This window comes from Physeter macrocephalus, chromosome 4 (genome assembly GCF_002837175.3).
Source record: "Physeter macrocephalus isolate SW-GA chromosome 4, ASM283717v5, whole genome shotgun sequence".
In the NCBI taxonomy this organism is placed as follows: domain Eukaryota; kingdom Metazoa; phylum Chordata; class Mammalia; order Artiodactyla; family Physeteridae; genus Physeter; species Physeter macrocephalus.
Window position 1 is genome coordinate 1,972,480 of NC_041217.1, and position 23,879 is coordinate 1,996,358.

Genomic DNA, 23,879 nt, shown 5'->3' on the forward strand with positions numbered 1-23,879 from the left:
AGTCTGTCACAGTATGTAGCTCACAATGCCTAGCACATAATAAATGCTTAAAGAGAGATGCTGTTATTTTCTTGAATCATTTCTAATATGTGTTCTTTGGATGCATTTCCTCAAGGAGATCATTTCCTGGAACATAGTAGATGCTCAGTATCTTTCAGGTGAGAAATATTGGATTAGTAAGCAAATTGTTTTCCTTTCAGTTAAGACATTGCTGTGGATGGCGTGGGTTTCTCCAGTGCAACCTCTTGCCTTTTCTTTTCTTTTTCTTTTTTTTAAAAATAAATTTATTTATTTACTTTTGGCTGCGTTGGGTCTTCGTTGCTGCACGCGGGCTTTCTCTAGTTGCGGTGAGCGGGGGCTACTCTTCATTGAAGTGCATGGGCTTCTCATTGCGGTGGCTTCTCTTGTTGCAGAGCACGGGCTTCAGTAGTTGCAGCACTTGGGCTCAGTAGTTGTGGCGCACGGGCTTAGTTGCTCCGCGGCATGTGGGATCTTCCCGGACCAGGGCTCGAATCCGTGTCCCCTGCATTGGCAGGAGGATTCTTAACCACTGCGCCACCAGGGGAGCCCCCAGTGCAACCTCTTTCATTTGCTCTCTGTTGTCAGCTGGCAGGGAGCGCTCTGAGGAAGGGCTGGGAAAGCAAGTACCAGCAACCTTCCTGGGTCACCTCATCTGACCTCAGGGCATTGTGGCCCACAGAGGAGGTGTGCGTGGGGAACCAGCACCTCCACCACCACAAGTTGCCTCTACTCTACGGCAGATGCTGGAGAAGCAGTTTTGAATGAATGAATAGAATTTTTCAAAAAGCCACCCTTGGAAGGACGCCTCCCGTCTCCCCTTGGCTCTGTCTCACAGACGTGGTCCTGGGGACAGTCTCAGCCCGGTGTCCCAGGGAGGCTGGGCTGGGGTCCACAAGACCTCTTGGGGCACCCAGGGTCCGCCCCGTGCTGGCCTCAGCTCAGGAGGGGAGCCTGAAGGGCCCAGCAATCACCAGTCTACTGGCTTCTTGACCGTTTAGTGTCAAACTCACATCAGGGATACTCGGCGATTAGTCTAATTACACCCCTCCTGCCTCTTCCCCTCTTTCCTAGCAACAATTAAATATGCGACGTTTCACAGACTGGTTCTAAGCTTTTCTACAAACAAAACCACCATCACAGCCTGATCTCAGTCACTGAATTATTAATTCCTCACTTAACATAAAACAAATGCCTATGTGAAACAGTTAAAGTACTGCAGGAATATTTATTTTGAGTGACTAAACCATACACTTCCTGTTCAGCCTTAAGGAAAATTGGTCTTTATTATTCCAGGGAAATGTCAAGATCACTGAGTGTCGTAGCATTTTGACCTGTGTTATGGAGAACAAACTCTCCACATGGTTCTCATAAAAATATACATCAGAGATGGCTTCAAACCGAACGTCAAACTTAGTTAAAGGTACAAACCTCTTCAAAGTTTTTGTGAATATCGAATATAACAATCAAATGCATATCAGCGAGAACCTTTTTTTTTTCTCCCCCCTCAGGGGCTGCTTCATGCTGATGGATTCAACAACTTTGTGAGAGTTAGAAATTCTAAGTTATGCGAGTGAGGTGTCTGCTCCTCAGAATCACCTCTGCTGGCTGTCGGGCTGGGCTTCAGAAAAACTCCCCCTCCACCAATTTTTAAAAAAATGTATATAACCACTTATAAAAACATTAAAAAATTTATGTTCGATGTCTTCCTTGACCTGTGTGATGATTACCTGGGTGTGTACATATGTAAAAGTTTATCAAACTGTACACATTTCTATATGCGAAGTAAGTTTCCAACTAAGTATGAATATATACATATTTTTTCATCTGCCATGGAATGTCAGCAAGAATTTCTTTTTTTAAGTTCTTCCTATTAAGAGGTTGACAAGGGAGATGTGTTTTGTGCGGGCCGCTATTTAGTTGATTAAAAATCTTAACTCCGCAATCTACTAGACTCTAGGTATGGCGTTTTGGATCCGATTCCTTGGTATCCTTTGGTGGGACCATAAGAAGAATCAGTGTCTGCCTGGCAAAGGCATGACACCTCCTGCTGGTCTTGGCAGGGGGAGGGAGGGGAAAGCAGGGTGTGTAAGGGGGAGGGCTGGACCACCACATATCATAAGCCTTGTTAAGTGTTTTGTGGCTCTTGCACTATTCTGTAATAGAGATAACTGTTAAATTCCAAAATGGATTGTGGAGGTATTTTCTTGCTTCAAACAACTCCAAAGGCTCAGTGGTATTGAAGGAGGCCAGGGACTATCCTGGCGGTCCAGTGGTTAAGACTCCACGCTTCCAATGCGGGGGGCACGGGTTTGATCCCTGGTCGGGGAATTAAGATCTCACATAACGTGTGGCCATAAATAAATAAGTAGCTAAATAAATACACAGAGAAGGCTAATGTCTAGAACAAAAAGATGTTAAATTTTAGGGTTAAACTCCAAAAAAATTTAAAGGCTTTTATCAATAATATCATTGATAACACTGATATCACATATCAATAACTTAGTACCTGACGCCTGATTTTCTCTTCCTTTTGAAGCAAACCCTAAGCATCACCCTCGTCTAGAGACAGCATATTTGTCACGTTTAAGGCCGTGGGTCTTAGATCCACACTTCCCACTGACCAGTGTATCACTTCGAGCAAGAAGCTGTAAGAGGAGGAGGATGATACCTCGTGGAGCTGACCTGAGGATCAAGTGAATCAACCAAACACCCGGCGACGTGACTGGGGCACAGTGAGCTCTACAAAGACAGATACTGTAAGAGGTTTCTGCCAACCGTTGTAACAGTTAATGATACAAATTGCTTTGCTTCATGGATGGAGAGGTGATGCACTGATCGAGTTCGATGCTTCAGGTACCCAGCTAAGGACAGTGGACCACCTGAGAAAGTATCTAGAGAAGGAAAAGTATCTCTTCGTGTGGAATTCTTGGGACTCCATTCCTAGTCAAGGATCTCAGTTACGTAGAAGCTTTAGAACCCAATGGAATGAGGACGCCATAAAAACTTCTAAAAAGGATCAGGCTGGGCATATCAACATTTATTGAAATACTGAAAAAAAATTCCATTTTGTTGAGAAATTCCTGGCAAGAACCAACAGGACAATTTGATTTCACTGATACAGTAAGTAATGTCAACAAGGAACCAACTTCACACTCTAAACATGGCATGGGTTCAGATCCAGCAGAAGATCCGTAAGACAAATATTCAGACATGACGGATTTTGTTTATAAACATAGACCAACGATAATAAACCAGGCCAAGCCCCAAGCCTTCATATTTGAGTCCGCTTTTACTAATAAATCCTGTAGTTGATAAAGCAGTTTGCTAAGTCCATGTCTGGTTGTAAGCCACTCAACGATGAACGCTAGAGAAAACTCGCTTGCGCGCTTCTCATGGGCCACGGACGCCAAGCGGCTGGCATTCTTGTTTGTCAGCTTCTGCCTTTAGTGGCACCAGCAGCATGGCTGTAATCTCCGTGTTGCCCCTCTTTCTAGCTGTTCTCATGGTGTAATTTACTAGGTCAGCAGCATACCCATATGTGACATTTTTTAGGTGTTAACGGTCAGTGGGGAATACTGTATATTTAAAATAAAACCTGGACTTTTGGAATCAATGTATTTGTTTTTTACAATTCTTTTTGCAATGTTAAGCACCCTCCAAATAACTATCCCCCAAATCTCGAAATTGCTTCCACCCTTGTTCACACCCACTGATGGAACCATTTCATTAACTGTTGACATTCTTCCCCTCCAACTTGGTTTTTAACTGGGGAGAGCAAAGATGCTGCTGTTTTATTTCCTGCTTTGGATATAGACTCTGCTCAGCTATTTTTCCGTTGTCCTCTGAGCCACGGAGACGACACGGGTGACCAAGCTCCGCATGAGGAGCTGTGGACGCCCGGCTTAGCTAATGGGTACCCTTCACATGGACGCGTATTAGAGGCGATGAATAAAAATAATAAAATAATCCTCTTTGTACACACAGAAGTAATAACTAATATCTTTGGTATACAACTTACAACGCTTGGAAAGAAAAACCAGGTAAGACTCCACCCTTGTTAAATTTACTTGAAAACAGAGGAGGTTACAAGTCACATAATTTACAATAGATATTAAATAAACTACAGTAAGAATTATGAAGATTTACAGACATTTAATCAAGTGAATGATTTTAATTCATTAAGACCCCTCTCTGTCTCTGAACTACGTTCCGCTAACTTGACATGCTACAATAAACACATATATTTGGTTTCTTCAGTCTTGGCTATCTTAGACAAAGGCGAAACCAAGGAACAATAAATTAGCATCATAATTGTCTACAGTTGAAACTATGATATACAATATAAATAAACTATTCAAAAGCCGGAAACATTTATGAAAAAATTAAGGGACTAGGAGATACTTTCATTTTTTTTTTTTTTACAGTTTCTACAAGTGATTGTGCCGCCGATAATCTCAAAAAAAATTAAAGTCTAAATGAGATTCCCGTTTTTGATTTTAGTGTCTCACGACATATAATAACTAAGTACTGTTAAAAATAATTACCAATCAGAAAAATAACATTAAGGTAATTACTGCTTTAGCTCTTTTGTCATATCACTGGTTCCCCCCTCCCCCTAGAGGACCTAAAGAATGTAAACACTCTATTTTATTTGACTTTAAAGTATTAATACTTTATTTTAAACAAATGTTGATCCACATCTGCACAGCTACCTTTGAGAATTGTGAAGTAAGGCAAGACTTCTGTATCTGTGGCATCGCCTGTTAATAATACTGACAGCGTCGTTTGGAGAGTTTGTTTCGCAATTCTCTGTCCTCCAATTTGTTCAACAGCAGACTTTTGGACTTAGAAAGGTCAGTATCACTCTCTTCCCTTCCCTTTTGGGGAAGATTTGAATCACTTTACTATCTTTCCAGGCCATACGTAAAGATCACTGTTTCCTCTCTGCGTTTAGCGGATGATCAATTGCAACGAGTCGATTTATCTGCGCACCCCTTCCTTTATTTTGCATAGCTTAACATGCTTCAGTTTTGTTTTAAACTATTTAGAACTGTGACTACTTGACACCCTAGCAAAATACATCTCATGTTGTATTTTTTAATGAACTACAAACCTTGATGGTTAAAAAGGCTGATGTAGTCTAACGAGGCTTTCTGCTGGAAATTTTTATGAAATCCTACAGTGCTAAAGCTAAAGCTTTCGAAGTTTGTACTCGTTGCCCTTAATATTAATTAATGCTTATGTAAGATCAGAAGAGAGGGATACTGCCTGCTTTTTTTTTTTTTTAACATGAACACATGACAAAACAAACCAGAACATAGTCAAAGTGGCAAGCTAACATATTCATAGACTGTTCTTATTAGCTGTTTGCAGGTCTAAGACACAGACATTCAAGATTAGGCTTTTCACGATTTGGTGGAGCTACTAGTGGGTGTGGCCGAGCGCTAGTCCTTAGTACAGATTCCGTGATCACGGGACAGAAGGTGCTGCGTCCTAGGAAGGAAGAGGGAAGGGGCTATGATCGGTGCAGCTGATGAACTCTTGAGAATGGTTTCAGTTCAGCTTTACCACGGAGGAATTCTGTAAGCTCCAGTCCCCCGCTGCGAAAGCCTGATGGATAACACAGATCAGTTCCTAGATTTCTTCACAGCGGAGATCAGTTTCAATACACAAGAACTGTTCTGTCCATTTTCATCCTGATGTGGTGTTGGGACCCGCCTGTGAGTTCAATTCACTCCATTCCAATGTCTTTTATACGGAATTCTTTGGGGATGTGACGCCTTTGAGTCAGTCTGCAATACAAATACCCTGATCCGTCATTTATTGGCTATTAAGTATTTGATTATTACGCTTTATTAACTTCAATATCTTTAAACCAAGTGTTTAATTCGTGTTGCTTTGGAGCCATTCAGAGTTTTTTTTTTTTTTTTTTTTTTTTCTTTTTTTTCCCCTTTCTTCCTCTTCTTCTTTTCCTCCACCGATCTCTTTGTGTTTTGGAAGCCACACTCCTCGGGGCTGTACCTACGCTCGTTTTGCGTGCAACATTTCAATCAGCAGGTTGTTGTAGGGGACGTCCCCGTTCAGGTGCTTGTAGTAGAGGTATTCCTCGGCCTGCATGCTGATGGCCCGGATTTCCGGTAGTCGGAGTAGCAGCTGCCCGAATTTCTCTGTTTGCTGTGGGTAGTTGCACATCGTATAGTCCAGCAGGGCAGCGTTGACTTGCTCCTGGACACCTTCGACCAGCTGGAAGTTCTCCAGGTTTTTGACATCTGGATTTAAACAAAAAACAAAAAACCCACTATAATTCCATGATGTTTTAATTCCTGTTTACCCCAGCAGTGTGTTCAGTTAAAGGAGGTATTTTCCTCCCGACATAAAGCAGACTTGATACAATGCTCGATATTCAGCCAGCCCCACTCACCAAGCTTCCTGGGAAAACGATCACAAAAGAGCTTTGGAAGAATAATGTCTTGTTGAAATTCTGCCTACACCTCCAAATCAATTAGACACCAATGGATTTTGAGCAAGGTCAATTCTTTTCATATCTCACAAAAGGAAAGGTTTAAGGATTCCTAAAGCAGAGAGATCATAATATATTGCCAGCAAATGAGTCCCTCTAGGAAGACCTATCTTAACCCAGTATATGACACAATTCATAGAATTCTGTATTAATTTTTCTGACCCAAGGTGAAATCTGTGTCCAGGGTATGATGTAGTTAATTCTAATAAAAAGTGACAGGGTTCTTGTTTCTGTTTGACATTTTCTAAATGATTCTGAAAGCCTTTGACTTGTCTAGCCTATGCTAATGAACCATCTGTACACTCCAGTGACTGCCAGCGGAATAGCCGCTGCTGGGAACTCTCTAAAATATATGTCTCGGTGACTAATGATCTTTATCAAATGAAAGCCTTGTCCTCTAGGCAGAGTTCAGGCCAGGATGGCCGGCACCCTTTAACCTGAATGTGGTTTCTGAAGTCTGATACTTCACTTTTTTTTTTTCCTTTCTTTCTTTTTCCTTCTGGACATGAGTCGCTCACGCAGAGGAGAAGGATGCAGGCAATCCACCCCGCCTAACTCCTGGAGATCCTCTGCCTTACAGGTCCTCATAAATGCTGAATAAGAGGGAAACAGAGTCAAAAGACAGACCGACACACACACACACACAGACAGGGAGCAAGGGAAAACGGTCGTGGTGGTATTTCTCTTGTGGAGTTTATTTATGTTAACTGTACCACTTTTACACAATGTGTATATAGAAGCCTCTGGAAGAAATGCATGGCTATGCGTGTGCGTTTACAGACATCCATGCTAAGAAGGTAAACAGATGCATCCACCCCTCCCCCCGCTTTATTTTCTAACTGGAGAAAAATAAATAAGAACGATTCTATAGATAAACCACATAATACTATGACTAAAAGGTTAAAGGTGCTAAACTCAGTTAAGAGTCACCAAAATAACTCTTATCCAATATTTTCGGCTCTATATGTTGGCAACCTTAGCCTGTATGTATGTGCGGGTCCATTTTGGTATCTCTAAATGCTGTTACAATAGGCTGCCTTAACATTTGCTGTTGAAATGTGTCCAGGATGATTTCAGTGTTTACATTTTGAGCCATAACTCTGCATGAAACATGCTTCCCCCTTTCCGTCCCCAAATCTCTGCCCCAAATTAAAAACAGTGGGGAATTAGTACCGACACAGCGTGAGCGTCCGGGATCACAGCTATGTCAAAGTACGATGGGAGAATCAGAAATATTTGATTATTTATTAATGAGATGTACAAACAGACAAATGCTACACGATGAGCTCACGCCTTCCTGTGGCATTTAAACTGACATTTAAATTGTTACCCACTGGACGTTGTACCCACGTGGCACTTGACAGTTAATAAAGCAGTTTCCATCTGTCTCATCTAAAATGTCTTAAAAGTTATTTTAAGTTATTTAAAATACTTAGAAATATTATATTTGGTTCAAAATTACAAAACGTAAACAACTGGAAGTACCTTGACCACGCTGTACCCGGGCAGACGACAGAAAAATCTACACTCGCGTTAGCCTGCTTCTCTGCCGCGCTCTTATACTTTCAGAGGCTCACACTCTGCTTACAGACCTCAGTCCTTCATAAAGCTTCACAGCAGAGAGCGGGTAATGCAAAAACAGTTCATCTGAATTCTGACCAACTTCTTAGTGCTGCTTCTCTTTACCCTCCACTCAACAACCTAAAGAAAACATTTAAACTTAAACATGAAACGTAAGGAAAAATTTAGTTTTCTCTTTTATTTACCAGTAAGAAGTTGAAAAAAAAAAACCCAAACAAGCAACTTCCAGTGTTACAGTGATTTTAACACAATCATAGGAAAAAAAAATCGAAATGGAGTAAGTACTATTTTATGCTACAATGAAAGATATTCTCACAGCAAGAAAAGCTAGCAATAGTCACGGAGGTTTATAGGGAGGAATTTGCAGGGAATGAAATGCAAGATAAACGAATAATAGTCTTTTCAGAAAGTTGTTTTTGAAACCTTCTTTTTTTGATAAATGTATTTTTTGAGAACGAGGTTTAACCTTCTGTGATAAATTATGGGACTCTGTTAAGAAAAAAGAAAAAAAAACAGCCAACTGCTAACGAACATAAAACAAAGGATGGATCATAAGTTCTGGTTTATTCACTTACTATTAGTACATATAATCATTAAAATCTTCAGATCAGCATTCGCTGGATGATTTCTGCGAATACTGGTCCAAACTGCCACCTTTCTCCCCAAAGTTTAAAAATACATGCAATTTTCCTTCTGAAGGAAAATACTGTGTTTTTAATGTGTTTATCATTAAACACAAAAAAAGTTATGCTGCTAGTTGCCCCAAAGGTACTTACTAACTGAATGTCTATTTTGTTTTCTATGTCTGTACAGGCAGTTCGTAATTTAGTGGCAATGATTCTGATATGTAAGCAACGAGGTCAAAAAAAGAAAGAAAGAGGGAATTCCCTGGTGGTGCAGTGGTTAAGACTCCGCCCTTTCACTGTAGGGGGTGTGGGTTCAATCCCTGGTCGGGGGCTAAGATGCCACAAGCCACGCGGCACGGGCCCCCTAAAAAAGGATGGAAGGAAAGAAAAAGATTTTGATTGAATTACTCTCATTCACCGACCAAGAAGTTCCTGGACCATTGCTCTGGCTGATCTCTTTCAGCTCCTGTCTCTCTCACTGCATCTTGCCCGCCTTTATTAATCGTCCATTTCCCTATGTACACTGCCAGCATCTTCGGGTGACATGTTATATATTATATGTTTTAGTCAAGGCTTCCCCGGGGATTTCTCCAATTAACGTTTGCTTTATATTAGTGGTGTATTTGTCCAAGGTTGATTAGTTATAAAATGACCTATTACATTAGCTGTCATGTATCTTATAAGTCTATCTCCTTTCTTTTTCTAATTTGAGAGCAGCTTTCAAAAACTGGTTTATACAATAGACCTCTCCCTGAAATATTTTAAATGTAATAGTGTGTTCTGTTCAAAGAATCCTGGGGTCAATTCTTTTGTGAGTCCCTGGGTTCCCGGGTGTCTTTCATTTTCGGGCGGACAGGCAGACCTTGGTTTTTCCACTATGGGGAATGTAAATTGGTGTGGTCACTGTGGAAAACAGTATAGTATGGAGGTTTCTCAAAAAACTAAAACTAGAACTATATTGTATGACCCAGAAATGCCACTCCTGGGTATATATCTGAAAAAAATGAAAACAATAATTCGAAAAGATACATACACCTCAATGTTCACAGCAGCATTATTCACAATGGCCAAAATATGGAAGCAACCTAAGCGCCCATCAACAGACGAATGGATAAAGAAAATGTGGTACATATATACAATGGAATATTACTCAGCCATAAAAAAAAGAATAAAATTCTGCCATTTGCAACAACGTGGATGGACGGGGAGGGTATCATGCTAAGTGAAACAAGTCAGGCAGAGAAAGACAAATACTGTAATGATATCACTTATATGTGGAATCTAAAAACTACAACAAACTAGTGAATATAAATACAACAAAAAAGAAACAGACTCACAGATACAGAGAACAAACAAGTGGTGACTAGTGGGGAGAGGGAAGGGGGAGGGGCAGGATCGGGGCTGGAAATTAAGAGGTACAAACTCCCATGTACAAAATAAATAAGCTACAAGGATATATCATACAACACAAGGAATATAGCCAATATCTTATAATAACTATAAATGGAATATAACCTTTAAACATTGTGAATTAAAAAAAAAAAAAAAAAGCCAATGGAGAAGTGCCAAAACACAGACGCCACCACCTCTCGGAAGACTTGGAATTTTCTCTTTCATGTAGCTCACTTGTATGTACTTTTTAGGAAGAGTCCAGAAATTTAAGTGTGCTCCCATAATGCTCATAGAATTCCTTTTTATGCTACTCAATGCCCTTTCCTGAAAAATTAAACATGAAATACATTTACAATCTTCACCATTTCCTCTGGGATATGCTCCCCTACCAACCGAGCCCTCCTCTAATGAACGGGTGCTTGCATGCTTGGGAGTCTTAGCTCATCCCTACTAGGAGTCCATAACACAGGAAATTCGTGAATGAGCTGATATTTCCCCCCAGTTCTTCTGTGGTGCTTCATCCCAAAGCCTCCCGCATTTGGCACATTACGCTTTTCTTCGACGTTTATGTAAACTTCATCTCAATACAATTTAGAAACGCAAGTTAATGAACCCTATCATTATAAATTCTGAGTTGGAAACAGTATGTAAACAGACAGAGGCATCCAACCCTTTCTCCAGCGCCTTTAAATTTTGATGACTGGCAAAATCATTTTGAGCTTCTCCTCTAAGTATCAATCTCTTATCATCTATTCTACTTTATTCACTCAGGGACTAATTACCAACTTTTTATGTGAGGCAGCATTACGATAAGCTCACAGTGGGGTACTCAGATTTTTTTCCATCCTTAGTGGAAAGTAAACCCTTAGGTCTTCTTGAATATATTACAGCTGGCTTTTCGGTCATTACGTGGCATTCAGGCTCTTTCTGAAGATGAAGATACTGATTTCTTCTGTCTCCCTGGTACCTGCCATGTGGCATAGGCTGTAAATTCTCCCAGTCAGCACACTCTTTTCATAGACTGGTCCTTTGCGGAGCAAGGAGCCTGGGGGGCCGGGAGAATCAAATGGCCCAAGAATATAATTATCTTTGTTCACTTTCCACACGTGGGGAAAAAAAAATCTCATCCTGTCCTTTCAAAGATACCAAAGCGGGGAAAAGAGGTACCATTCTGCACCCGGAGAACACTTCTTTCCCCTGTGGCTTTTGGAGGGGTGACATCTGTAAACTGGCTCACAATTTGTCCCCAGAAGACCCTTTCCTTTGACAGGCCAGCAAAGGAGAAAGGAAATGAATTTTCTATAAGGAATTCATTTAAAAATTATTTTTAAAGGGCTATATTTAAATAATTTGTATAAATAATTTTGTAGGAACTTCTGGAGAGCAACATGCTAGCTCTTTTCATATGAACCAAGTTCACTTAATAGTGAGGGCTCCTTAGGGGTTGGAGATGGGCAGACAGGACACTCTTAGTGCAGATGCCTGAGATTAGATTCTACTCTGCTTCCAGTACAACTTACACTCAAGATTTTAAATTCATTACTGGTAAGTCCTTTACATAAATGTGTGTGTGTATATGTGTGCACATGTGTATGATTATTAGCCAAGAGCTGTTTTTAGCGACCAGAACATACAATTCAATGTCTTCATATACAAATTCCTAACAAGAAAATGCAACTCTTTGACAGGAACTTTGTGTAAAAATGTGGACGTACAGCATACGTATCATTTCTCTATGTAGAAAGAAGCCCTTCCAACTGGTTGGTGCTTCGTAAGTTACAAAACATGCTACCATGCTTCACTTATTCTTTCATACCTTACGTACACACAATCTATGAATTCATTCATTCATTCATTCAAAGAGCCCTGTGCCCGGTGTTGAAGATAGAGGAATAAAAGAGACAGTCTGTGTCCAGTGCTTCAGAGACAAGAAGTGGGTGCCCTTGACACACACAGGATGGGCACCTAGCCCAGGGCCTGGGGGCAAGAAGGGTTCTTGGGGGAAGTGACACCTGAGAGGGTTTTTTTTTTTTTTTTTTTGGCGGTACGCAGGCCTCTCACTGTCGCGGCCTCTCCCGTTGCAGAGCACAGGCTCCGGACGTGCAGGCTCAGTAGTTGTGGCTCACGGGCCCAGCCGCTCCGCGGCACGTGGGATCCTCCCGGACCGGGGCACGAACCCGCCTCCCCTGCATCGGCAGGCGGACTCTCAACCATCGCGCCGCCAGGGAAGCCCCACCTGAGAGGTTTTGGGAAACGGGTGAGCTGAGCAACACGGAGAGGAAAAGGGGGCAGGGGACGGCGACCCCCACACAAAGCCTCTGAGACAGGAAACGGGGTCCTTGGAGCCCCGCCAAGCGGCTTACCTTCCATGGAGGAGAGCAGGGTGTAAAGTCAGGATGGACCCTAAGGTTTAGGACTGAGAAGGGCGCGGCACACCAGACAGTCTGCATTTTGTTCTGGAAGCCACGCAGAAGCACTGCAAGATCTTAAGAAGGAAGGACGCGGTCAGCCCTCTGAGTCAGAAAGAGCAGGTGGGTGGAGAGGCTGTCGCGGGAATACAGGTGACAAGCGCGGTGGCCCCGGGGGTGGGGATGGACTTGAAAGGCATCAAGATGGTTGACTCAGCAGAGCTTGCTGGCCCCGGATTAATCGCGAGCAAAGGTCCTGGATGACGCCAGGCAGGCAGGCAGGTGGGGGCCATCCCTCCAGCAGGAGCTGGAGCGGACTGGAGGGGCAGCCATGGTGAGTTTAAGGGGCCTGAGGGACATTCCCTAGGGATGCCGGGGAGATGGCTGGAGATACAGGTCTAGACGCAGCAGAGAGGCAGGCCTGGTGTCCAGATCTGGGAGCCGTCCGCGGACAGGCGATGGACGAAACCCCCGGAGTCGGTGGGGTCGTGTGGACGGAGAGGAGAAGGGTTCAGCGGTGGGACTCTGGACGCAGCCACCTTGCCGAGGATTCTTTCTTGAGAAGGCATTACAGGTGTTACGAGATTTAGACTCAGAGAGATTAAACAGCTTTTCCACGATCTCTAAGTTAAGGACACACCCAGAGAATGGGGCGGCGCTGACATGTAGCAAGCGCTTGTCAACGTGCACGGGATTTCTTTACCTATCTCATTTAATACCGTTAAGAATCTTACAGGGAAGGTATTATGATTCTCATTTTCCAGGGCAAGGAACAGGCTGAGAGGGGTTCAGTGAGTCACACACGTCCTGAGCTGGAACTGGTGTCTCCCTCAAAACCGCCTGGGCTCCGGCCCACGAGATCACAGAGGTGGGACCTGAGCCCCAAAGGGCTCGGGACATCCCAGTCGCAGAGCCTTCCCCCCATGTCACAGCCCACAAGTTCCTGCCACGTGCGGGGCTTGCAGAAAGGGGTGTGCTGGTTGGTCCCATGGTTCAGTTTCGAAAGGCTCTCATGGGTCCCTGAATGACGTTTTCGGAGAATTTGGATGAAATAACATACTCCTGACACTTACGTTGACGTATTACACGCCGTAATCGTCTTAATGCCACAGATCATGGTTAAAAATAGTCACAGCTGACACTGAGCAGAGCCCAGCGTCATAGGCGCCCTCCTGGGGGCCTTTTCTGGGCCGCCGGAGCCCAGCCCTTGCCACCGGGGCTGTGGAGGTGCCGGGACTAAGAAGTAAGTTTCTCCATTCTAACCTGCTTTATATTCAGAAAAGAGGGTTTCATCAATTTAAAAAGTCTGAAAGCCACTTGATTTTTGACAGGAATGGTGGTCTAATCTAGTTTCAAGCAAGTCACTCAGTCCCCTCTGAGCCAGTTTTTCCGTCTGCAAAATGGGGAAATAATTCTTAGGATCGCTTAAAAGTAAAATGATACCTTAAATATGAATAAACTTTAAAAAGTGGACAAGCATTGTATACTCACAGGGCCTTATTTTTCTTATAACTTTACTGATGAAATTTGGAGATTTTGTTTGCTACCAATACACACCCGGAAGGTAACCTTTCTACCCAGCAATGTGATCGTTTTCCTGCCATAAAGCTTCATGGACAAAACAGAATCTCTGATGTTGCAGTTTTCCAAAATTAATGGAAGGTAGAGAGATTACTTGCAAGTTTATCCTATCCTCAATCACAGAGAATATTCAGGAAAAACATGGCCAAGGCTTAGGTTTCAGTTAAAGATATTCCACCATGTTTTCTTCATTTTGAAGCCCAATTTCCCCAAACACATATGACACTCCGAACAAAAGGCTACTAATGCAGTGCCTCACATGGTTGCTAAAAAGTACAGGCTCGGGAAATACCATTGCGTAAAGAATGTCACCCGCAGTGGGCCTGCCCTTTCGTCAGTTTTGCGTTCATAATATGTCACCCCCAAGAGGCAGTGTTTTTTTTCCCGAAGGAGAAGAACATTCCTCACTAATCAAATGTCGTGATTTCTAGTCCTGATTCTGTCTCCAACTGTGAGATCACAAGCATGTCACGCTTTGGGGCCTCAAGTTTCCTGGCCTGTGAAGGGCAAGGGCTGGCCTTGACGATCTCTTGTCACCCAGCTCTAAGAGTCTACAACTGCGTGATTATGAGCCCAAATTCTGGAAGGAAGGTGCTGGATTGACGTCGTCAACAAACAAGTAGGAACAAGCATCCCTTGCACCCACCCCATCACCTGCGTTTTGGCTCAACTGTCCGGATAGGACTTCAATTCCCCAAGTTGGTTTCTGGCCTGAATTACAAATTACTTCAAACTCTGTTTAGTATGCAGCCACGATTTGACACACCGTGCCACAGGAGAATGGTACCTGAATTCATTTATGTCCTAGCAGCGACCCCCTTTACAAGGAAAGGTGTAGCTTTTGCCTGGACTTGAGGACAAAGCTTGCAGAAGTTGCAAAGCTGCCTCCGGGTGCTGACACGGGTCAGGCACCCTTTCCGGAAGTCTACAGATTATAGATTGGATACAAACGGCGTCACTTAAATGTGTCGAACCAAACACTGTTCCGTGAGTTTACATACATGTCCTTCTCAGGATAAGACGGACATCCGTGCCCCAGTCTGACCCCGAGACCCCATCTCTGCCGGGCTCCTCTCCGGACACAGTGGTCCTCTTCCTTGTTTCTGCCTCGGGACCTCACACTTGCTGTTCCTGCATTCGGGATGGTTCTTCCTGATCACGTGGGGCTCTCTCCCTCACGTCACCCGAGTCTCTGCTCGCACATCAGCCCCTCGGAGAAGCCTCTGTGGAGAACCATTGCTAAAACAGCGCTGCCTCACTATCAGATCACTGTGGCTCCTGACTCTGCCTTAGTTTTCCTTAAAAATACATGCCACGTGTGCGAGACCTATGCGTGCCCCCGCGTTCGTTCACAGACACACAGTTCACGGTAGCCAAAAGGTGGAAGCAACCCAAGTGCCCATTTCTGGGTAAAGAGATAAACAAAATGTGGTCTCTACACACAATGGAACAGTGAGCAGCCTTGAGAAGGAGGGACGTTCTCGTACAACGCGGACAACACGGATGGCGACGTGGATGAACCTTGAGGACATTATGCCAGGCGAAGTGGGCCAGTCACAAAGAGACAAACACTGCATGATTTCACTTACCTAAGCTACCCAGAGCAGTCAAGTTCATGGAGACAGAAGTGGAAGGGTGCCTGCCAGGGCCCGGGGGGAGCGGGAAATGGGGGTAGTTTAATGCGTACAGAGTTTCAGTTTTGCAAAATGGAAAGAGTTTGGGAGATTGGTTGGACAACAACAGAAATGGACTTAATACCTCTGAACTGTATCCTTAAAAGCGGCAAAGTGAGAAATTTTATGTTCTGTAGAGAACGGACTGGTGGTTGCCAAGGGGGGGGCGCTGGGGGAGAGGTGGAGCGGGAGGTTGGGGTCAGCAGATGTAAGCGATTATATACGGGATGGAGAAACAACAAGGGCCTACCGTACAGCACAGGCAACTATAGTCAGTGTCCTGGGATTAACCATAATGGAAAAGAGTATGAAAAAGAATGTGTATATACGTATAACTGTGTCGCTTTGCTGTACAGCAGAAACTAACACAACATCGTAGATCGACTATACTTCAATTAAAAAAACAAAGAAATTTTATGTTCTGTGTATTTTACCACAATTAAACACTGAATGATGTACTGTACGTGTAGGTTATTAAACATAATGAAACAGACACCTGAGAATCCACTGCTCTGCAGAACCAGATGGCCACCGACACCCTCCAGGTTACCTGTGTATTCCTTCCGTGGACCAATTCCAGATGCCGCAGAGTGACCGCTATCCACTTTGTGTTTCCTCTTCCCTCACATCCCTAAACTGTACCTTCTTATCGATGCCTGACTGACTTCACAGTATACGGTTGTTTGTCTACTTGTTATGCTTGCCTGACATCCCACAAGAAGGAAAGCTGTGGGACTTCTCTGGTGGTAAAGAATCCACCTTGCAACGCGGGGGACGCAGGTTCGATCCCTGGTCAGGGAACTAAGATCCCACGTGCCGCGGGGTAACTAAGCCCACGTGCCACAACTACTGAGCACACGAGCCGCAACTACTGAGCTCATGGGTCTCAACTAGAGCCCGCATGCCACAACTACAGAGCCCACTTGCCCTGGAGCCTGCCCGCCACAACTAGAGAGGAGAAAACCCACACGCCGCAACTAGAGAGAAGCGCGTGCACTGCAGCGAAGAGCCCTCATGCCTCAACAGAGATCCCGCGTGCTGCAACTAAAATCCGACGCAGCCAAAACAAACAAACAAACAAACAAATAAATAAATAAAAATGTAGAAGGAAAGCTGTGAAGGCCGGGACTTGGTCTAATTTGCAGCTGAGCCCCAGCATCTAGGCCAGTGCACAGCACAGAGAAAACCCTCACTAAATATGTGAGGGATGAATGAAAGAATACATTTCTTGGTTAAATACTGCTTGGCCCTAAACCAAAATCTTTCTTTCCTCCTTCTTCTTTTTTCTGGGGGCCTTTGACATGCTGTTATGCTTCCATTTCAAATTCACGGCAGACTCTGTTTCGTGCAGAACCGTTTCAAAATCGTAAACAAAAAGCACCAACTCCAGTCTGTGTTGTGCTTTCTAGGGACACTGTTTCAGTGGGGATTCTAGCTGGGTGATTTGCCTGCAGCGCCAAGGCAGCCGGCGTTTCTCGCCTCCTTTGCACCTTCTGCGTGTAGAACATTTATTTCCTCTGCTGCGCCGTCCACCCTCCCCCGCGCACTCAAGGCCCCAGGCTGAAGGCTGCAGGGTATGGCTTTATTCTGTTCTGTAGAGCCAACCGCTTCCTGGACAGCCTGCCTGAAAGGCTAGCGGGCATCACAAACCTGGGTGTGTAACACCACACGCTCCATTCCCTGGTTTCTGGGAGCCTGCCCCCGCTCCTGATTTTCCTGCACCCATTTTCAGACCAATGTCCCCCAGCCTTGGCACAGACATTCGGGCCTCCAGGAAGCCTCCCCCAAGCCCATCTCCGTCTGCCCATCACAGGGGGCGCTGGATGTCACCTGGTTACCTGTCAACTGCGAGGACAGGGATCTCGACCTCGGTAACGGTCACCCCTCCCCAGGCCTAGCACGGTGCCTGGACAAAGTCGAACGCCCTTCACACTTGTTAAACGAGAGAATACATTTTCACATTAGTTTACACATCCATCTTCGCCTCGTTTGTGTCTGGAAGGCCTTCCTGAACCTACAGTCCCTGTGTCCTGCCTCTCCTCCTAGACGGCGTCCTCGTGGAAGCCCTGATGCCCAATACAGATCCCAGGAAACTTGCTACTTTGAATGAAGCTCCCACGGATATGAACCATATGCAGAGTAACTCCCTAAGGATGGACTGAACACCTCAAACGAGCCCAAGTCCCAGCTTGGCAGTTTCAGAGTTCCTCATTGGTTATGGTTAAACTCATAACCAATTTCAGCTATAACAGTAGAACACATTTCCTATCATTCCTCTCTAAACAATGAGGAATTTTTGACTCAAAATAATTTCACAATTTGATACAAAATTGAAGAAACTGAGTTCAACGTGTAGGAGAAGGAAGACCATCTGGTTTGTTTGATGTTATGAAGTGGTACGTAATCTGAAGATGCTGAGAAAAGTCTCTCTGGGGTCTCTGTGCTACGTCAGGGACCAACCTCTGACATACGACATTCATTATTTTCCTTCTCTCTATACATTTGCAATTTGTTTTCCAGAATTCTGAGGGATACAAATGAGGAAGGAAGGCTATACTACAGGGGTTTTAAGATCAAGAATTGAAACAGATTGTAAGTTTTATCAACCTCTACATGCCACGTGATACTGAAAGCCACATAAAAATGCATGGAGAATGAAAGGGGAAAAAAAAAAAACAGGTCTCTGGCTGGGAATCGATGGAATATTTTGAACCAGGAAACAGAATTTAAAGGGGCACCGGATGAGGTAATTTCCCGGTTTCCCCCTAAATTTCAAATAAAGCTGTCTGTCAAACAGACATAATATGAAGGGCAAATATATACAACATTTTGATAAAATAGGTAGCATTTCAAGTTGCAGCTGCCCTGGCCGGCCGGCCTTGGGAGCCTGGGTCCTTATCTTGTTATAAAGACCATCTGTCCTCTCAGAATAGGAAATATCCACATGCATAAAAAGCTGTCCTTCTTCAGAGAGAAAAGCTCCTCACCCCACTCTCGTAGTCACGTTCTAAAACAGTTTTTGAATCATACGTTTGCATTTTTGTTTTCCATTCAGGAAAGTCTGCAGTTTTGTCCACGCTTTCTTATTCCCTTCGAATAAGGTACGGGCTTCAGTTTGTTCACAGGCAAGTCAAGCCTATGAATAAACCAACGTTATCATATGAAAGAGAATTAAACAGGCAGATCCAAGTGGGGATATATTAAGCCAAACTTAAGCTCCAGTTGTTGAATTTAGCCTGGGCTCCACGTCTGGTTTTTGCCTCAGGATAAATTCAGCTTTCCAGCTAATCGAATAAGGAAAACTGCCTCAGGTATGATAAAATTTACAAGAGAGGCTGTCCAACCGTTCTTGTTAAAAATATTAGCTTAAAGGCATTCTTATCGTCTTTGGGATGAAGACCGTATTTGCATTTAATTATTTGATTTCAAACTTTTACGAACTTGGATCCCATATTAGCTGAGCCAGTTAAAATATTATTTTGTGACAGAGTGAGTGACAAAAAGCCCAACTCAGTCCGACGTACTCAGCTTTGATTAGTGTTGTACAACCTTCCTACGGACTCTGGGAGAGGTTATTTCTAAGAGAAAAAAGAAAGGGTAACATTTGAGAATATAAATGTACATTTAGTAAACAAGGTACTGTATTCGCAATACACAGCTGACTTCAAACATTTTTCCACGTTGGAGCCAGAGTCCGGAAGACAGAAGATGTATTCTTCTGGATATTTCTACCCATACAATCAACACTCCTTCGTAATTCAGCATTTGAAAGAAATCCTCTTCTTTAAAGGTCTCTTGTTAGTCCACAGGCAGCAGCCGCAGTTGCATTGCCAGGGGCGGCTTGTTCTACACACACAAGGCTGGTTCCAGCCTGTTTTCTCTGTCCTCCAGGCCTGGGAGGTGGCGAGGGATGGAAAGGGCCAGGGATGAGAAGCGCAGAGGGTCCAGGGAAGCGGGGGGAAGAAGAGGGAGAAGTTTCCTTCCAACTAAAGAGCCGGTGGAAATGTCAAAAAAAAAAAAAAGGCATTTGCCAGTCTCCCCCAAATAACCAGTTTATTCTGTAATCACTTGTATTACTCAGACCTCAGGGCCTGTAGCTGATTGGGCAGGAACCTCAAGGAATCTTCTCTGGTACCAAGGCCACCAGACGGTAGGACTGTCTGGTGCCAGAAAGACACAGATGTGTCCCCACCATACAGCGGTGCTTCCGACCCGATTCCCTGGGTGATGGGGCCCCGGGGGTATCACTGCTCTGACTTGGCTTCCACACCTCCCACCCAGTGGCAGCTGTGATTGGATGTGAAAGAATCAAACACCCGGTGGACCAGTTCTCATGTCACTCATTTCAACAGAAACCAAGGCGTGAATGTAACACACGCATCATTTGAAAGAGTAAGTCTTGGTTATTTTAAAAGAAGGAAACACATTACAGTTAAGTCGATACAAGAATGTGTAACAAGGTAAGGAATTTTGCCTCCCAAACGGCAAGAAATAGAGACTATGGGAAACTCCAGCACTTTCTGTGGTTGGTGCACGAATTGACACTCAGCTCCTTGAGCTCTATTCAAGTCGGGTTTTATTTTTGATCAGAAGTTTAAAGAATGCCTTTCTGAATCACACTGTGAATATCTAACTCCGGAGAAATAAACTCTATCTGAAACCAGCAGCAGAATCAGAAATTCAAGGAATTGAAAGTACTAGTTATGTGTCATCTATTTTAAAATCCATTTTTTAACTGTTAAAGGCCTTTTGTAAGGTGTTTTATGAAATATAGGCTTAGTGGGTCTTACAATTTCTGAGAATGAAACATGTGTTTAGTTCTTTGAACTTCTGTCAAAGCCTTTTCATCTATTTTTATCTCCCCTCCCCCAACACTCCTGGCAGGCCGGGCACCAGCCTTCTGAGAAAGACACACCATGGATTAATGATAGGATTGGGTGGAAAACCTGTCAGAATTGGGGATTTTTAATGCTGCATCTGATGACCCCAATCCTCTTTTAATTGTACCCCACTGTGATAACTCTATTATTTTGGACAAAGCATTGGGGTGAGATCACTAAAATTGCATTTCTTTAATTACATGTGAATTCAGCTTTCTGTTGCCAAGTTGAATTAGTGAGGTTTCTTGTACTTTGCATGTTCTGTTTCCACTTGTACTAAAAAGTAACATCACAATCAGGAAAATGCTTGCAACTTTAGGCCCATATGAGAACTGTTATTTGTATATGTCTGTTCTAAACATCCAAGGTTTGTTTGGTTTTTTTTAAGTTTGTAGCTAAAATAAAACTACTCTTTAAGAGCTAGATACACTTGTTACTTATCATTACATCATTTTCCTCAGCTTATTAAAATTCCGCTCAATAAGATCAGAGGTTGAATGAAGGGGAAAAAAAAAAATCATTCGGCGGAACCAAGACTTACTTTGAATCATTTGACTGTAAAAAGAAAACAGAGGTCTTTGGGGAGAGAACTCAGGGGAAGGGAAACTGATTACCTCACAAGATCATTAAAGCCAAATACTTATCAATTTTTTGAACATAAGTTAATAATTCATCCAACTGCTTAGGGATATGTATTTGTACATGAAAGACAGAAAATCCGCCACCAATTTGTTTTGTATTTGTTTAACGACGTGGCAGAGAAAGTAACAGGAAAGATGAGACTGAGAACTTTTAAGAGCTTGAAACATTTTGCAAAGGAAGCTCTCCACACCCCACCTGCCCGCCTTGATGTGACTGTGGGATTTGCTAAGACAGTGATAGCGCTGATATTACAATACCTTATATCTGATCATATTTGTTCTGGAAAATATTGTGCTCAGTTCTAAGCCTGCAGAGCAAGGGAACGATGGATAGGTGGTGACCATACCTTTCCACACCCAGGTATCATGAATTTAGGAGTCGGCAGAGGTTGGCGCTCTTGGGGCTGTATTATAGCCAACTCTTGACTGTTCAGGGGAATTTTTGATCCTTGCGTTTCCACCGCTGGGAAAAGGTGATTTTAAATCTGTGAACCTCTCACTGGCCAGCTGACCTTGGAACGAGGAAAAGGCTCCAAGCCTCAGTTTCCTCGTCTTTTATTTTATTTACTTTTAAATTTATTGTGTTTTTTTTGGCCGTGTTGGGTCTTCGTTGCTGCACGCAGGCTTTCTCTAGTTGTGGCGAGCGGGCGCCACTCTTCATTGCGGTGCGCGGGCTTCTCATCGCGGTGGCTTCTCTTGTTGCGGAGCACGGGCTCTAGGCGCGTGGGCTTCAGTACTTGTGGCACGCGGGCTCAGTAGTTGTGGCTCGTGGGCTCTAGAGCGCGGGCTCAGTAGTTGTGGCGCACAGGCTTAGTTGCTCTGCGGCATGTGGGATCTTCCCGGACCAGGGTTCGAACCTGTGTTCCCTGCATTGGCAGGCGGACTCTTAACCACTGAGCCACCAGGGAAGCCCTCCTCATCTTTTAAATGTATTTTAACAGTCATTCCCACGAGGCAGGACAGTGCCTAGGCCGTAGAGTACCTTTAGTCATTTCATCCAGTGATGACTTCCTTGCCGAGAAGTATCTCCAGCGCAGAGAAGGCTCTTCCTTACCCGAGGCATCCCCCAGAGCGGCTCCGGTGGGGGTCAGGGTCAGCGGGGGAGATGCTGAGCTGCGCGACCTTCTCCCTGTACCAATTCCCACAGCCAGGGCCGCTCCTGTGGCCCCGAGGAGCCCTGGGTGGCGTCTGCCGTGTCTCATGGGCATTTCCTTAAGTGTTCAGGACATGAGACGAAACACCAGATACTCTTGCCCTGTGCCTCGTGCGGGCCCAGTGACTGGACCCACATCAAGTTCAAGGGCAGCTCCACACCACTCAGCACCTCTGAGGTACAGCTGGTATTCATAACAGCTCTCATCTTGTGAAGCAGAGGATTGAAATAGCTGTTTAAGATTTGATTTCCGCTGGGCCTGCGCGTCCGGAGCCTGTGCCCCGCGATGGGAGAGGCCACAGCGGTGAGAGGCCCGCGTACCAAAAAAAAAAACAAACAAAAAAACCAAACCAAAACAAAAAAAAGATTCGATTTTTGGATAATCTGCCGATTATCTGTTGTCCTTCAGCCTTCATTAACAGAGAAAATCGGGGATAATTTTTAAAATTCCAGAGTGACATTAGATCACAAACAGCAATCTGGGAGCTGATCTGACAGTGACCAAAGGCAACGGCGACTCCAGAACCGGTGAGGCTCTTCCAAGAGTGAACTGCGCTGTGGTTTATTCTTCGGTTGTGAAGAAATAAGGAAGCTTCCATTTCCTACATTTTAAAGAAACACTTCTTCAAAGCATTAAACACATCTCAAAACAGAAAAAAAAAAAAAAAGATTCTTGAGATGCTTGTCTTTCTCCCAGTCTATTGTGTAATAGTGAAAAAAAGCCAAATCTTTTTCTGAGCTTAATTTTATTTTATTTTATTTTATTTTATTTTTTTGTGGTATGCGGGCCTCTCACTATCGTGGCCTCTCCCGTTGCGGAGCACAGGCTCCGGACGCGCAGGCTCAGCGGCCATGGCCCACGGGCCCAGCCGCTCCACGGCATGTGGGATCTTCCCAGACCAGGGATCGAACCCGCGTCCCCCGCATCGGCAGGCGGACTCTCAACCACTGCGCCACCAGGGAAGCCCTGAGCTTAATTTTAAACTCTATGAATATGACATTTGTGGATAAAGATGTCTCTTTTTAAAAAGGTATACAACTTAGATTGTATGAGGTGACCAGACCAACTGTTTCTCTTCACTATTTCAAAGCAAACAAATCCCTCATCATCCAATCAAGAACAGTTCTTATTTCTCTGATTAAAACAAAAGTCATGGTGGAAAGGAAATCAGTTGGATGTCTGGAAATACATATTATCCTGTAACAGCCATCTGAGCATTTTCAGCTTGTGAGGTAGGGACCTTGTATATTTATGGTGAATGGCCTACTAACTAATAACATCAGCGAGAAACATTTCTGAGGTCTCTATCTATGCTCCCATTATCTCACTTAAGGCTGAGACCACCCAGTAGGTTGACGTTGTTGTTGTTGTTTTTATTATTCCACTTTGGTGCTGGTTGGTG

General features: G+C 44.0%; 1 protein-coding gene across 5 annotated transcripts in view; it reads right to left on the reverse strand.

Annotated features, from left to right (window-relative positions):
• Positions 1-5,969: 5,969 nt before the first annotated feature.
• The window catches only part of NR5A2 (nuclear receptor subfamily 5 group A member 2), a 114,918-nt gene continuing 97,008 nt past the window's right edge, over positions 5,970-23,879 (reverse strand). For all 5 annotated transcript variants that reach the window (XM_024130671.3, XM_007127660.4, XM_007127662.3 and 2 more), the window contains exon 7: positions 5,970-6,290. In XM_024130671.3, the coding sequence (XP_023986439.1) occupies positions 6,043-6,290 (248 nt within the window). In that variant the 3' untranslated portion in view covers positions 5,970-6,042. The remainder of the gene's footprint in view (positions 6,291-23,879) is intronic.